At 30.1% G+C, this 18,115-nt stretch overlaps 1 protein-coding gene across 1 annotated transcript; it reads right to left on the bottom strand.

Annotated features, from left to right (window-relative positions):
* Nucleotides 1-1,061: 1,061 nt before the first annotated feature.
* On the bottom strand, nt 1,062-16,231 carry LOC119611963 (glycogen phosphorylase-like). Its single transcript, XM_037967669.1, is given in 5 exon segments — nt 1,062-1,398; nt 1,476-2,270; nt 2,272-3,083; nt 3,145-3,673; nt 15,730-16,231. Coding segments are annotated over 5 exon segments (2,535 nt in total). The 5' UTR covers nt 15,973-16,231; the 3' UTR covers nt 1,062-1,242.
* Between the last annotated feature and the right edge of the window lie 1,884 nt (nt 16,232-18,115).

The raw sequence follows: 18,115 nt of genomic DNA, 5'->3' as shown, positions 1-18,115 counted from the left end.
TTTTGAATGTGCAGATTTTTGTAGACAAATTGAGATTTTAGAAAATATTTTTGAATTTGTGGAAACTAATCGAAAAATTGCCTTCAATTGGACTAAAAAGTTTTACCAAATACTTTAGTCGATTGTTCTAATGTTGATTCTAAATTAAATTTTAACAATATTCATTTATGTAATTTATTCAAATTATACGATCTGATCGAAATGGCAACATTCTGAATCAAACGAATTTATCGTTTCACTTTCTAGAATTTTAAACATTTTGTACAAATCAAGTAATTTTAACGATTTAAATATTTAAAATGTTGTCAACACTAAAAGTAATATTTAGTAGCCTAAAATTATACTACAACATTTAATATGGAATGCTACCTGCTGATTTTCAATAACACAGGCCAATATATATTTAACCCAGAGACCAAAGTATACTTTTCTTAAGGATTAAGCAGCGCTGAATACGAATCTGGTCTCAAAATTTATCCATCACATCAGTGTTTCCAGATATCGGGTCACAAAGTTTGAAAAAACCCGTTTTGGGCAATATTTGATACGCTTTACAGTGCGAAGACACCTTTATTTATATAATTTGTTATGTCATCTGAAAGTTCAATCTATCAACTTTAAAATAAATATTATATTTATATTTTCTTCTTTCTTCAAGATATCTTAACCTAAAGCTTGGAACAACCGTAAAATTACAAAATCTGAATTGTTTACTTCATTTCGTAATCAACTACATATTAAAAAAAATATTCGACTATTTTTAATATCTATTTAAAAAAACAAGAATATATTAAAATTTTCAAGTTTTTCCAACTTATATTTCAAATATTTTATTAAAGATTTCTTTGTTTTAAAAATTCTTTTCATTACAACAACATTTTACTAAAAGTTTAATAAGTATGTTTTTCAAATTCAAACTAAGTTTTTTTTTTTTTTGAAATTTATATAATTTTTCCTGAGGAGTTTTGTTTTTATAAGGTAGGTACAGGTGTTTTATTTTATAAGAAATTTAAAGATATCTCCTATTAAATAATTTAAAATTTAAAAAAGAAAATAAACACTTGCAATTTTATTAGTTGTTTTTTACGTTGTATTTCTCTTACAATTATAGAGAGATTTCGATTTTCTTTTTATTTTTTATAATATGAAAACAAAAAAATAAAATAATAAAACTTAAAAGTAAATGTTTATATTAAAAAAATAGTTGTAGTTTCCCAATAATAAATACGGGTAGTAAGCTGTTTAATTTGCAGGAGCATCTTCAGGAGCTGGCAACTTTTGCCAAGTGGGCTCGACACCCCAGATTTCACGAGCGTATTCGGCAATGGTACGATCTGAAGAGAATTTACCACTGGAAGCGATGTTGTTAATGGACATTTCCAACCATTTGGCTTGATTCTGTTATAAAAGGAAACAAAGCATTAATAGAAAGTTGCCTAAACACATACATACATATTTATGGATTTTAATATTACCTGGTAAGTCTTGGAGACTTCATCTTGAGCTTTAATGTAAGCACCATAATCAGCCAACAAGTAGTAGTGATCGTATTTCAAGAGAATGTCAGCAATATTCTTGAATTCATTGGGATTGCCGGGACTGAAGAAACCGCCAGCGATTTGATCAACACATTGCTTAATCTCAGGATTGCTGTTGTAGTAATCGTAGGCATTGTAGCCCTTTCTCTTAAGAGCTTCAACTTCTTCGACGGTCATACCGAAAATGAAGATGTTCTCATTGCCCATCTCTTCGGCCATCTCAACATTAGCACCATCCAAAGTACCAATGGTCAAGGCACCGTTCAACATGAATTTCATGTTACCAGTACCGGAAGCTTCTGTACCAGCGGTGGAGATTTGTTCAGACAAATCAGCAGCAGGCATGATCTTCTCGGCCAAGGTGACGCGGTAGTTTTCAAGGAAGATTACCTTGAGTTTATCACCAACAATGGGATCGTTGTTGACTACGTTACCAACGGCACAGATCAATTTAATGATTTGTTTGGCAACATAGTAACCAGGGGCAGCCTTGCCACCAATCATAATGGTACGTGGGGTAAATTGGGCGGTGGGATCCTTCTTAATGCGATTGTACAAAGTGATGATGTGCATGCAGTTCAACAATTGACGTTTGTACTCGTGAATACGCTTGACTTGGATATCAAACATAGAGGCAGGGTTGACCTTGACACCATAATCCTTCTCCAAAATTTGAGCCAACTTCAATTTGTTTTCTTGCTTAACGCGGGCAACATTGCGTTGGAAGTTGGGGGTCCTTAGCCCACTTCTTCAAGGCTACCAATTGGTCCAAATGTACGGGCCATTCGGTGCCAATCTTTTCACAGATCAAATCGGACAAACCAGGGTTGCAGAGCAACAACCAACGACGAGGAGTAATACCATTGGTCTTGTTTTGGAACTTATGGGGGTCCATCTCGTAGAACAAACGGAAAAGATCATCCTTCAAGATTTGAGAGTGAATAGCAGCTACACCGTTGACGGCGTGGGAGCCAACAATGGACAAATGAGCCATGTTAATGCGTTTCTCACCATCTTCTTCTACCAAAGACATGCGGCGCATACGGTCCATGTCACCGGGATAGCGTTTCTTAACATTTTCCATATGCAAGAAGTTAATGTGATAGATAATTTGCAAGTGACGAGGCAAAATAGACTCGAGCATAGAAACGGGCCAGCGTTCCAAAGCTTCGGGAAGGACGGTATGGTTGGTGTAGGCACAGGTGCGGACGGTGATATCCCAAGCCTTCTCCCAGGTCAAGTGTTCCTCATCGATCAAGATGCGCATAAGTTCAGGAATGGCCAATGAAGGATGGGTATCGTTCAATTGGATGGCCACCTTATCGGGGAAGTGATCGAAGTTGGTGCGAACAGCTTCGCGAGAACCGAACTTGGAGGCCTTATAACGTCTGATGATATCTTGCAAGGTGGCGGCACACATGAAGTATTCCTGTTTCAAACGCAATTCCTTGCCTTCGAAGAAGTTATCGTTGGGATACAAGACACGAGAAATATTCTCAGCCAAGTTACGATCCAAAACAGCTTGGATATAATCACCATCGTTGACTGGAAGAGAAGGTTAATATAAGTTATTCATATTTCTTTTGGTTATCTCAATAAAACTTACAGAATTTCAAGTTGAAATCAATGGGTGACTTAGCAGACCACAATCTCAAGGTGTTGACATGGTTGTTGCCATAACCGGGAATGGGGTTATCATAAGGCATGGCGAAGACAACTTGTGTGTCTACCCACTTCTTGCCCTCGGGTGTATCAATTACACGACCATAAAAGTTGACTGGCAGCATAAATTCGGGTCTGGCCTTTTCCCAGGGGTTGCCAAAACGCAACCAATCATCGGGTTCCTCAGCTTGTTCGCCGTTCTTAATCTTTTGGGCGAAAATACCGTATTCATAACGAATACCATAACCGTAAGCAGCCAAACCCAAGGTGGCCATAGAATCAAGGAAACATGCAGCCAAACGACCTAAACCACCGTTACCCAAACCGGCATCTTCTTCCATCTCCTCCAAGTTTTCAATATCGAGACCCAACTGGTACATGGCCTCTTCGCATTCGCTTTGAATACCCAAATTGATCATGGTGTTTTGGAGCGAGCGGCCCATATAATACTCCAAAGAAAGATAGTAAACACGCTAGAAGATGAAATGAAGATAGTTGGGAGATTAAATTTTGCTGTTTTCGGGTTATAAAGTTTTAATGGAATGAGAAAGTTTTTGATTTGAAAGTTGTCATGATTTATTAAAAATTGGACTTTGATTGAGTTTTTAACAAATTTCATCTTATTTGAAATACTTTCGTCAAATTACATTCTTTGATCAGAAAGGAATTAGTTCAGCTTTTCGTAGTTTAAATATGCTGTATATGGGAGTCATAAATACACCTGATGATGATGTAATAATATCTTCCAAAATTTTATATTTAATTCAAAAATCTTGAGAATTCTTAAAAAATTCAAATAAATTTGTTAGATAATCTGCAATTAATTTCTAAATTATGGGTCCAACATCTTACAATTTCTGATTTAAAATTAAAAATCAGTTTTAAATTATTTTCAGAACACAAGCGCTTTAAAAAAATCGAAAATCCGAAAGTAAATTTGGAAATTTGTTAAAACTTAACAAATTTAATATTGAAGTAGTGTTTTAAATATAAAAATGGCGCTAAATTTTAAAAAGTTTTCATATCTATCGTTATTATTTATGTCTACATTCGTTATTTATTTTGCGCCTGTAATCACATTACCGATCATTCTTGAAAAACAAACAAAAATATAAACAAACACAAAAAATTAAATGTTTTTGCAATTAATTGATAAACCCAAAAAAATACTTTCACTATCAGTTCAAAATAAAACGATATGATTAAAGAAATTCAGCAAATTAGCGAATAATTAAACAAATAAAAAAAAATCGAAGGTTGTATCTGGCAGTACGTCGTGAAACTACATATAAAAATGCTCAGCAAAACGCTCTTAAATATGAGTTCTACAAGTAGAAATTCTCTTTAAACGAAAAAATTGTATTGCATTTGAATTTTTTTTTATAGGAAATCTCATTTGGTTAATTTGCTCTCATTTTGAATGACTATAAAAACGAGTATCTCTAAGATGCATAATGCATTTGAAATATGTGTCAGTGTGCAATTTATAAAAATAGTCATTTATTAATGAACAGTAAAATCAAGTGCAACATGTTGTTTTCAGACTTATGTATTTTGCCACACACAAACGCACATCGTTTGAAACAGCTTTAATGGGAATTTGTGTTACACATGGGGAAGCAAAGTTATTAAAGTTCGACTGTAAGATACGCTACTATAATAAACTCTTCTATTGACTAATCTATTACGTAGTCCTAGTGGACAGGTCTATTGGCTAGTCACAATTGAGTAATCTATGGACTTGCCTCGATGTTTTTATTAATAAATACTTTTAGATGTTGTAAAATTTGTCAACAGTATAAACTTTTAGGACTATTTTTACAGGATTTTCTAATTCAAAATTTCTACAAGTTTTCAAAAATATGAAAACTAATTAATTATCTCCTTTATCTCCTTATTCGTGATTATTTGTTTTATATTAAAAATAATTTACGTAAAGATTATAAATAAAGAAAATTTGCTAAAAGTTGTCAAGTTTGTTGGCACTAAAATTATTCAAAATGACGTGAAATTTGGCAACAGTGAAAAAAATTTAGAAAATAGTGTAAAAAGGGTCCAAAAAGACATTTTTTATAATAAACACGTTTTTTACTTTTCTTATTTTAAGTAAAAGAATCATAATGAAAACACAGGCCAATAAAATTTGAAAAAAGTCGATCACCAGAAAACAAAGTATACTTTTGTAGAGGATGCTGATTCCAATTCTGGAATTAGATTTTATCCCCCACGAGCTGTTGTGTCTGAAAAAACACGTGTTTTTGGCTATATTTGAGATCAAATCTGTTATGTCATCTGAAAGTCCTATCGGGGACTTTAAAATAATGGTTTACCTATGTTATATCTTCTCCCTTCTTCGAGATATGTTAACCTAAAGCTTCATATTCCCTTTATTCAAAGGACTCAGCAAATACAAGAGATTTTTAAACAACTCAAAAAGTTTTTTAAGAGATATTTGTGATATTTCGGTAATCAAAAAAGATATAACAGTCGACACATTGGAATTCCATATGACAGCAAATTTTTTTAAATAAAGGTTTCTTCACGCATTTATAAGGTTTCAAATATGGTAAAAAGTTTATGACACAACATCTGAAACCAGATGGGATGGGGTAAATTCTGAGTTCAGGATCGGAATTAGCGCAGCTTAGTCATTGGGGTTAACAATTTGTTGGCCTGTGTAGATTAATTTTGAATCTGAAGTGTTGCAAATTTTAATTTAACTTTGAAAGAAAGCTCGACTAGGAATCATTTTTGAAGTGATAGATCCCTTTCAAGTGTTCGAACTAGAAGACATCCTTGGAGCATCATTTAAGGAACTGATAGAAATCTACTACTGAATCAGTTCCTTTCCATTTTAAGTCACATGACTCAAACCGATTTTTGCATTTAAAAGTTATTTGGTAAAAAAAGTTTCGATAAATTTTAAAGTATTATAAAATATTAATTCTATAATATACAACAGAGAGTCCAAAGGGGTCAAATTATTCATTGGATTTAACCATAAAATAGCTGAAACTTTTCATATAAGATGTTAAAACTGGTCCCAAATGCCCGAGAACCAGTCACGGAACTAGTTTTGTGAAAATTCCCTTTTCTCTAGGGAACTGTATTTAATTATTTATCAAAAAATTATGTTTTGAAATTAAAATTTTGAATAAAAAATGTATACTTTTATTCGAATTACCCCCGTTAACACCAACTGCGGTTAACGTTTAACCGGTAGATACTCTGCCGGTTAAAATAATTTTTGTATGAAAACTGTCAATTTAACCTTACGATAAAATATAGCCAGATATTGAGATAATGGGGGTTAAAGGTTAAATTTGAACAAAATTAATAAAAATTGTATTTAAATTCCTTGTTCACGCAGACATTTAGTGACTTTAAAATGCATCTCGAACTGCATACAAGTCGCAAACGTTTTACAAAGTTATTCAAAGGCGATCTAGGTCTAGGTCAAGTTATTTTCAATGTTAACAAACAAATATCAGCCGGTAAAAACACGCGCGTCAACTATGTTGGTCTAAAGTGTAACATTACATTTTATTATCTCCGGTTATACTAATTTAGTAAATAATATGATTATGTATTTTATTGTAATTTGCATGACATTTGTTTCCCCATTTAATAAAAATAGAGCTTAATAATAAATATTGCAATTATTAGATTTATTTTAATGATTATTAACGTTTGATAAGAAAATCAATCATGTACATTCATATATGAACACTAGTTGAAAACGTGTCTTCTACCTATATAATGCTAAAAAATTTTATATGATTTTTTTTATTGCAATTGATAAGGTTTTGTGATTTTCTTTCTAAATATAAATTTAGTTTTTAGTATATTTGATACAATTGTAAGATTTACATTAAAATGCCGTCATGGTTTTTAGTACACAAATATTTTTATGTATAAAAAACAAAGTATTATTTCAAAAAAAGGTCAATTGCAAAAAATTATCATCAAAAGTACCTACTTGTAGATTCTAAATAATATAGCAATTGAGTTCTAATTGTGTTAATAATTTTATTTACTAGAATTGTTTTCAATATTTATTATGTGTTTAGAGAATCCTAGACATACTTATAAAATGATAAGAATTATTGCTGTTTAGAATTGTATGTATTATGTACTTTCAAAGATTGCACTTTTTATTTTAAAAATATCTAGTGTTGCGGTTTGGATTCATCTGGTTAGTATGTACTTTGAAAAGTGGCGCTTAGTAATATTGTAATGTAATATTTGCAATATTTTTAATTTTCTTTATAGATTTTGAAATCTCAGATGTTGTTTGTTTTTTTCTATAATTCTCGATTCTCAAAGTCATTGTAGTGTCAAGCGTCATATTTGGGTGTTTTCTTTTTCATTTTTGTCTTTAATTACTAGATTTGTTATTCTTTGTTGTTTTTAGACAAAGATAATAAGTCCATAGACCTTAAATTAAATTAAAGATCATTTTTGAAACCCAAAGTACGACACTTCAAAACAATTATTTTTGGTCTATAGATAAAGCAAACCATAAATCTTCTTAATACTTTTTTGAATAATATTGTGAAGAGTTTATAGAAACACCAAATGAAATAATTATATATTTTCATGAAATAAAAATTTTTGATCACGATTGAAGATCAGAGATCACTTAATCTCTCAAAAGGAAGATCATAGCTAAATTGTATAATATAAGTACGATATATTGGATTTTTATTAAGAGATCGTTACCCAAATTTAGATATTTTAAGAAATAAATTACACAAAAAGCCAGGTGAGGAATTTGTCCTCTATCACTTTCATTCAGTCTAAGACAGGCATCTAACATTTATATTGAATCGCCAATGTACTTCTCTATGGACTGGGTTATGGACTAATATAGTGACTATTCTATGGACTAGCCTTTTGACTCGTCTTTGTACTTATTATCGTACATTGGACTAGGTTATAGACTAATCTATTGACTATTCTATGGTCTAGCCTTTTGACTCGCCCATGTATTTCTCTATCGACTAGTCTATGGACGAATCTATTGTCTAAGCTTGTACGTGCCCTTCGAACTAATCCATCGACTTGTCTATAGTCTAGTCTATAGTCTAGTATATAGTCTAGTCTATAGTCTAGTATATAGTCTAGTCTATAGTCTAGTATATAGTCTAGTCTATAGTCTAGTCTATAGTCTAGTCTATAGTCTAGTCTATAGTCTAGTCTATAGTCTAGTCTATAGTCTAGTCTATAGTCTAGTCAGTCTAGTCTAGGTCTAGTCTATAGTCTAGTCTATAGTCTAGTCTATAGTCTAGTCTATAGTCTAGTCTATAGTCTAGTCTATAGTCTAGTCTATAGTCTAGTCTATAGTCTAGTCTATAGTCTAGTCTATAGTCTAGTCTATAGTCTAGTCTATAGTTCTAGTCTATAGTCTAGTCTATAGTCTAGTCTATAGTCTATAGGTCTAGTCTATAGTCTAGTCTATAGTCTAGTCTATAGTCTAGTCTCTAGTTAGTCTATAGTCTAGTCTATAGTCTAGTCTATAGTCTAGTCTATAGTCTAGTCTATAGTCTAGTCTATAGTCTAGATTTATAGTCTAGACTAGTAAAGTCTACTCTATAGTCTAGTCTAGTCTATAGTCTAGTCTATAGTGTAGTCTAAAGTGTAGTCTATAGTCTCGTCTATAGTTGTCTATAGTCTAGTCTAGTCTAGTCTATAGTCTAGTCTATAGTCTAGTCTATAGTCTAGTCTATAGTCTAGTCTATAGTCTAGTCTAGTCTAGTCTAGTCTAGTTTATAGTCTAGTCTATAGTCTAGTTTATAGTCTAGTTTATAGTCTAGTCTATAATCTAGTATATAGTCTAGTCTACAGTTCTGATCTGATTTATTATTTTATGCATGCTTGATCTTATTTACGAATGCAGAAGATCTCTTTCCCTATTTCTGATTTAAAATGGGGGAATTTTCTAATTCTCATTTTATTAAATTTTTCTTAATTACAGGCCTGTTACAGAATTCTATTCCGATCGAAAGTGGAATTATCTTTCCTAATTTTCTTCTTCAAAAATGGAAAATTACAACTTTTTCAAAATGAAACCACTTCACATTTTCAACGTGGAATTGACAATAGATTAAAGTCTTTATCGATTTATTTTTAAGTTATAATTTCACTTTCGATCGGAATGAAATTCTGTGAAATTTATTACTTTATGGATTAATAATTAAAAATCGAAAAATCTTCCATTATAATCAAAAATAACAAATTATTATTAGAATAACTCTAACGTACTATACCTATACACATAAATGAAACAATAACTAAGGGAAAAACTTTCACAACAAATTTCTATTTTATGTCAAGTAAACCTAAATAACTAGATACATACTTATGTAGTATATAATGAACTATGTATAAATAGTAAAAAATAAATGAAAAACTTTTATGTAGTTATTCCCTATTAATAAATTTATTTTAATATGTCAAACATTCCTCCCTCTTGTGCGTTTTATTTAGAGCATTTTATAATAATAAAGAACAAATTGTCTGTCGGTTCCCAAAACGACACAAAAAAATTGCTCTGAGTCTAATAAATAGAACATAGAAAATGAAAAACGAAAAATAAAGAAAAAAACATTTATTTTTGGGATATTGTCTCTCTGTTTTGGTCTTTGGTCTTTTTTCTAATTCTAAAGCAATAACCTTTCAATGACCTTGAAATATATTAGAAGAAAAAAAACGTTCTATTTCGTTTAATAATTGTTACAACTCAACAAAAAAGTAAAGTTTATATAAATTAAACAATTTAAAAAGTTTATGATAATAAAAATAAAATTATTTATTGAATAGTTAAAAAGTAAAAGTTAGAAAAGGAAAATTTTAAAAAAAATTTAAATAAAATATGTATATTTTTCAAAATTCTTAAACAATTTAAAAAAATGTTAAAATTATTAAGTTGAATTAATGCCAAAATATATACTACTTGTTCTATTCTATTAAATTTATTTCTTTAGTTTTGTACATTCATCATCATCATCATCTTAGTTTTCTTAGTATACAAAATGCAAATTACTTTTATTTATTGTTGTGTCTAAGAATAAGTAAAAAAGCAAAAACATCTTTGGTACATTATTCATAATATAACAAACAAATTAATATATAATTGTATTCGCCTATTTATTTTTAATTTTTTTTTGGACTTTTTACTTTAAATTAACTTGACTTTCAGAGAAGGACAATTTGTCAGAAACGAATTTCAATGGAGAGTACTTGACTTCAAAATGTACTGCTACCACCTTCCAATAACCTTTTCAATAATGAATTATTGTTTTTACTATTCAATAAGATTTTTTGTGCGTTTTTTTTTTCATAGTTTTTTGAAATAGCACGTGCATGTTACGCCTGGTAACATTGCTAACCATGACATCTCTACATGATAGTGTGCCAAAATGGAATTTTAAATACATAAAGTATATATACATATGAATATATTTTTTAATATTTTCTTTTTGCAAATTTAGGTGACTAACAAATTTTTATAGCAGTTTAATCCCTAAACGTTTCATTTATTTCTTTAAAATAAATAAATAATATATTTATAATAATTTAAAATAAAAAATATAAAAATTATTTTAAAATATTCTTATTAATAAGTTGAAATATATTTAGCAGTGATTAAATCAAATTATATATATAATTTTTAAAAGTGCTTTATCACGATGATAAAATTTATCTGGAAAATTAATAAAAAAGAACTTAAGCAAATGTTTAGAAACCTGGCTTCTGAAAATTCGTAAAAACTTTACTAAAATGATTATATTTTCAAAACTTATAATTAGAAAATATGTCAGAAAAACACCAAAAAAAATATTGAAGTATTGACTAACTTAAACATTTTAGGAATGACAGAAGCGAATAATACAATAAAAAAGTTATTTCAAAGATAATCACCACAGAATTATATTATGATCGAAAATGGAATTGTTTCTGTATTTTGATTCTTTAGAAAACGAATAAAACCACTTTCAGCTTTTATAATGGAATTGAAATTTCCTAGTAATTGTAATTTATTAGAAATATAAAAAAATTTTATTAGAATTTTGAGAAGCTAAAACGATATAATCGGGATAACAATTATAGAATTAAAAACAAACTGATCGGAATGACCGAAACTGGAAATATTTTATTTATTTCACAAAAAATTAAAACCAGAACTTTTTTCGGTTTGAAAGAAAATCTTTATTAAAAATTTGAGACTTCAACTAATGGCAATAGGAAAAGAAGCTTATTTGTGATTCTTTTTCGTTCAGAACAATAACGACGAAATTGAAAATATTCAGATCAGAATGCGCTATAAACTACATTCAAAGAATTTAAATCTAAACCGGTATCTATACCGAAATAACATGACTTGTCAACATTTGCAGCTCTTTTTGTCTTCGGGAATATCCAAAAGCTGTTAATTTTTGTCAATTTAATACTGTTTAAAAGTAACAGATCACATTCATATATAGATTCAGAATTGAAAACGCTGCCAACACTTATGGGACTAGTTCTGTGTAACTATTATTAAAACTTTTACTAAAACCTTATGTTTTTACAAAAATCGTATTTTTTTGTAAAAAAATTTGATTTTAAACATTAAATATTTCCTCAGAATTAAAATTTTTAAAAAAATCAAAATTTTCGAATATTTAATAAATACAAACATTCAAAATCAAAATTTTCAATATATCTCTATTTTTGTTTCAAATCCAATTCAAATTTCACCAAAAACTAGATTTTCAACACTTTTTAGAAGTCACTTTTTCAATAAAAATCTAAATTTTCAATTTTAATTAAATTTTTTACTAAAATTTCGTTAAAAATTTAAATTTTCAGCAAAAATCTATTTTTTATTAAAAACAAAATTTTCGTTAATTCAAAATTCGATTTTTAAAAATTTAGATTTTTAATTGTAATGTCTGTTCATTGACAAAAAATTTTTACAAATAATCAAAAATTGTTTTTGTATTTCAATACAAATTTCAAATATTTTTGTGAAAATTAGTAACAACTTTTAGTTATTGGACAGACATATTATTAAAATTTTGACTAAAATTTCTCTAAAAATTAAAATTTTGAACAAAAAACGACTTTTTAATCAAAACTAAAGATCCAATTAAATCAAAATTTTTCATAATTCAAAATTCTTATCACAAAATACAAATTTTGTGGGATTGCCAACTAGAAAAACAAAAACAGAATCTGTTGAACCTCTCATATAAAGTACAAATAGGCAGCTAGTAACTGTTTAAGTCTACTTCAAAATTTATTATTCTTCCCGGGTTTTAGTGTTCTCCCTAAGGAAAGGAGGAAATACTTATGTTTTGAAAATAATATGAAATTTTTAAAACTTAAGTAAAAGTTTTTCCTTTAGTTAGAACTAAAAAACTGGCCCCAATATCTTTTTCCAAGATGGATCAATTTTAAAGAAAATTTTTAATAATTTATGAATTCTACAATGCATTTTCTTGAAATATTACTATAAACGAAAATATATTCCAAAACATTTAACGGAATATTTTAAGTCGAATACAAATGATTATCGGCTCTCATAATCAAAGTCGGATGTTTTTTGGAAAGTTTGCTTAATATCGATCTCGATAACTGATTTAAACCCTGAATAAGTTAACAACTGTATCAACCTAAAGTCAAAACAAAACAATTTATACAGGTTCTTGTAGGAGGTTACTGACTGATGACTTACATTTCCATAACAAAAGTAAATAGCATAATTACGAGACAACGAAAATTTAAATAAAAATATTGCAAACAACATCCACTCCCAAATTTTTCGTAAACTTATTTTGTTTACAGTATTACCCAGCAAAAAAATGAACTTCCAAAGAAGCGATAAAGAAATAGATTTCAATTCATGGAAGCACTGAAAAAGACCTGCAGAAGTGATGTCGTAGGAATAATTAGATTCTGAAGTCTCATAAAAATGTCAGTACAAAAAAATATACCTTCAGTTTTGAAAAACTAGAAATTATTATGACTTCTTTGGAAGTCATTAATCATCACTTCCACAGAATTTTAAAAATACATTTTGTGCTACTTTTGAATTGGTGATAAATGTAATTCTTTGGAAGTACTTCGTTTTTTTGTTTTTTGCTGGGTAGTATCGTTCCATCTACTGTCACTTTTGTTGATTTACAATCAAGATTGAAAAAAATAATAAATTTCATTACAACTTAACAACAAGTGGTGTATGTAAGTACTTGAAATAACAAACTGATTGTGACGCTTTTTCCACAAAAAAACTAAAAGTGAAAGTGATTTTTGAAATTATTTAAAAAACGCAATTCCCTGTTACAAATACAATTTGCTGACCTGACTGTCTGTACATTCGTCCGTCTGGTGCATTTTAAGGCCAACAAAACGATCATCATATGTGCTTTGTGGATATGTTTGCAGTTTGTGTCGCTGAATTAGTGAGTGGGGTTGGCAATGATCTCGTTATTTAGTGTGACTGTAGTAGTGTTGTATTTGTTTTTATTCTATTTTATAAAAAACTAGCTATACCCAGTGTGCTTTGCTACCCTAAAAGGAATATGTATAAATAAATACCAGATTTATTATATGTTACATATGAAAGATGTCAAGCAAATTATTGCAAGTTCGCCAGTTTCTATCTATTTACAAAAAATTTGAATAATATAAGAGTTTCCAAGATGCACGAAATTTTGTATTTAATTCATATATGTGGTGCCAAGCCCCCCATTGAAAGTCCGCCCGTTATTCTCTAAATGTTCACATGAATGTCAAAGTTCTTCATGTAAAATTTGAAGATTCTAGCTCTAATAGTTTCTCAGATATACGAATTTAATTCATGTGGGGGCTTCAAGCCCCCCGGATGAAAGTCCGCCCTTTTTCCTCCAAAATATTCAGATGATTATTAAAATAATTTGTTCAAAATTTGAAGAATCTAGTTCTATTAGTTTCCCAGTTAAACGAAATTTTGTATTTAATTCATATGGGAGGTACCAAGTAACCCATTGGAAGTCCGCCCGTTATACTCTAAATGTTCAGGTGAATGTCAAAGTTCTTCAATTAAAATTTAATGATTCTAGCTCTAATTGTTTCTCAGATATACGAATTTTTCTATTTTATTCATATGGGGGCTCCAAGCCCCCCAGATGAAAGTCCGCTCTTTTTTCCTTAAAAATGTTCAGATGAATATTAAAGTTCTTCGTGCAAAATTTTAAGAATTTAGTTCTATTAGTTTCCCAGATAAACGAATTTTTGTTTTTAATTAATATGGGAGGTGCCGCTCCTCTCATGGGTAGTCCGCCAATTTTTTACCCAAAATGTTTATATGGATGTTAAAGTTCTTTGTGCAAAATTTTAAGAATTTAGTTCTATTAGTTTCCCAGATAAACGAATTTTTGTATTTAATTAATATGGGAGGTGCCGCTCCCCTCATGGGTAGTCCGCCAATTTATTACCCAAAATGTTTATATGGATGTTAAAGTTCTTCGTGCTAAATTTTAAGAATTTAGTTCTATTAGTTTCCCAGATAAACGAATTTTTGTATTTAATTTATATGGGAGGTACCACGCCCCCTAATGCTAGTCCGCCTACTTTTTGTCCTAAATGATCATATTGACACTAAAGTGGCTCCGACAAAATTTGAGGACTCTAACTGTTATATTATCTAAAATATACGGATTTTATATTTTCTTAATGTGGGCGTGGCTCATCGCCCACTTGAAATTTCGAAATAAAAAGTAGCCTATTACCTATTCCAGACATGCAGGAATATGCTGTGAAAATTTCAAGAAAATCGGTTCAGCCGTTTAGTAGTCTATAACGTTCAAACATACAAACATACAAACACACATTCATTTTTATATATATAGATTAAAAAAAAAACTAAACGAATTGGCAAATTTGCAAAGGACGTCAACAAAAAATAAATAAAAGTAGCAACAACCCTGACAATAAGAATAACAGCCACAATCCTCAAAAAAAAGATCTAAACTTGATGTTATATTTATTTCTGCAGTTTGTTTTGAATTGAAAATTCTTAAGAAAAAAGCAAAATAAATATGTAGATAAAATGATAAACAAGAATAAGAATAGAAATAGAATAAAGAATAAATTATAATTGATCAGTGAAAAGATGTCGTAAGAGATTACGAGACTTTTAATAAAAAAAATATTTGAAATTATAAGAAAATGCTGGTAGAATTTTCTTAATTAAATAAATCAAATTTTTTGAGGAGTGGGGGGGGGGACACTAACCGACTGACTGTCAGAGTTGCGCATGGAAAATTGCGTTCCTGTTTTTAAGTTTTTTAGGTATACTAAGGAAATTCAAAATTATATATAGGTATGTACAACAGAAATTTATGTTGAAATAACCTTCAATATTCCTGGTCAACATAAAATGTTGTATCAAGTTTACTGAATACAATTAGTTACACCCCAAGTATTTCTAACCTCACCTAATGTATGATGAAGATGAAGAATCATTATGATCGCAATGCTCAAAGAAATTGTCCAAACTTACCTTAGGATCCTTTTCATAGTAGTGTTGTTGTGTACGAATCCAACGTCCAACCATGTTATCCTTAACGGTATTGGCCAAGGCAAAGTAATAGTCGCGTAAAGTGGCCACATTACGATCCTTAACCAAAGTGTAATGCAAATGACGATTGAAATTCTTTTTCACTTCGGTGACATTGCCCACCTCTGCAATGCCGCGTACCGAGATTTGCTTGCGCTTATCAGCATCCGATTGGGGTTTAGACATTTTAACAAATTTCTATTTGTTTTCTTTAAACTAATAAAATGTTATTTATTATAATGCACTTCTATGTGATTTGTTCTATTGGCAAATTTTCTTCTTCAAAAGAATTGCCTTTTTTTATTAAATTTCTTTTTTTTACTTTTTCTGCACTACGTTAGAGATAGACAGACGACGACCGAGTGAGTGAACACAACAACGAACAACAACCGTTTGCCACGAACTCTGGAGTCTTTCTCACTAGTGTGTTTCACAAAAATTAACAAAGTAGAATTCATTAAAATTGTTTTATAGCAAAACAAAACTCCTGTTTTTTCTTTCTTTTTTTGAAATACAAATTCAAAAAAAAAGAGCATTAGACAGTTAGAGAGAGAGAGAAAGTAATAAAATTTGCTCTTTCACTACAAAATGTTCATTATTAACGCTCTCTTTTCATTTTAAAACTAATTTAGTGTTAGTGTAGTTAGTAATAAGAAAGGGGCTTTTAATTAACAACAAAAACTAACTAAATTTCCTCTGTTTACTTTAGGCTCTTTTGCTTGTTGTTTTGTTTTCTTAATATAAAATGCATTGAATAAATATTTGTACATATTGCTGCTTGTTTGGAATAAACAATTTTAAATTAATCATGATGTTATTTGTTCTGCTAAATAGCGCTCTTTTTATGCATTTTAACGGTCACCTTGTCGGAAGGTCAAACATGCGTATATGTTTTGTTTTCACATATGTTTAGCTCTCTTTATTTTCTCTCTTCTTTGTTACTGTGAAATTTTGTGCTTTTTGTATACATTCGTCTGCCTCCCTCTAGTTAAGCCGGTGTGGCTAATAGTTGTCAAACATTTAGCAGACAAGAAACATTTGTTATTTCATTTACTCTATTGGGGGGAAAAATGTTTATTGTTGTTTTTTTCATAGAGGTGGGTGGTGGGGGTCTTAAAAGTTCTTCAGTTTTCAGTGTTGACTGTTTTTGGTTGCTATATGTCATTTTTAGTACAAAAGAGTACTAAAATCTTATTGTTTGTGTCAAAATTAGAACTGGATCACAGTTTAGTTTTGGTCAAGAGGGAAAGCTTTTTTAACGGATTTTATTATATTTATTTTATTAAAATAAAACTTGATAAAAAACTTTTAACATAAAAGATCATTCGATGGATTAGGAGCATTCGAAAATGGCAAATTCTATAAGGAATTACGCAATAGTGTGCTAACAACTTGGAAAATAGGCTGAAGAAGTTTGTGCAATTATAAATAACATTCTGGTATCTACTTGAAGATTAGTGAATTCATCTACTTAAATATCGGAATTGTAAATACTTTGAATATGTTTAGATGAATGCACTGATATAAATGACATGTCTCAATTCATATTTTATGCTAAGATTGACTTCCACGAAGAAATTGTAATACTAGTGGGTTTACGCTAGTCGCAATTCAGGTCTGAGTTAAAGAATAATTCCCACATCATCATCGTTATCTGTTAAAGGCGGTTAGGCCGATAGCTGTTATTTGGCATTCGCAGGTTTTTCATCTAGCTCGCACAATTGTTCGTGTAATTCTTTAAGCTTGCCTATTGCTTATATTATCATTCCTCCGGGGCATGTTACCTTGATGATCAGATCTTAGTGTGATTGCAATCTTGGGAAAAGAGGTGCTACCAGTTCATCTAGTCTGTCGGGACTATAAACTGGTAATGATCAAAAAAGTATCCTCGGCCTTTTCTTGGAATGATTTGACATGCGGTGGAACCAGAGAAGCACACAATCTGGAACCACGGGACCTGGTAGTCCGCAAGTCAGAGTTTCGCAGAGATACTCCATAGAGAAGTGACTGTGGGACTAAATGTTGGATTTAAGTGTATATGATACAGGATGAATATAGGGGTATACCGTATACCTAGAGTGAGTGTGTCGGATGTTGTTCTCTATGAGAGTGTCGAATGAATGAGAAGTGTGCTGGGTTCAATGGTTGAATTTTCCTTCCTTGTCCAGGATATAACCTGGTGAAGACCATTAAAACTCAAATATTACTATTGGCGGCCATAATGCATTGAACTATAAAAAATTTAAGAAATTCCCTGACGCAAAATATGTGTATTTCAATGAAGATTATGAAGTTTTAGTCTTATACACATGATGAAACGCGTTGTTAC

The sequence above is a fragment of the Lucilia sericata genome, unplaced genomic scaffold (assembly GCF_015586225.1).
Source record: "Lucilia sericata isolate MDLA Ls3-8-SP2 unplaced genomic scaffold, ASM1558622v1 Contig001567F_arrow, whole genome shotgun sequence".
Classification (NCBI taxonomy): Eukaryota; Metazoa; Arthropoda; class Insecta; order Diptera; family Calliphoridae; genus Lucilia; species Lucilia sericata.
This window is presented reverse-complemented; position numbering and strand designations above follow the sequence as displayed.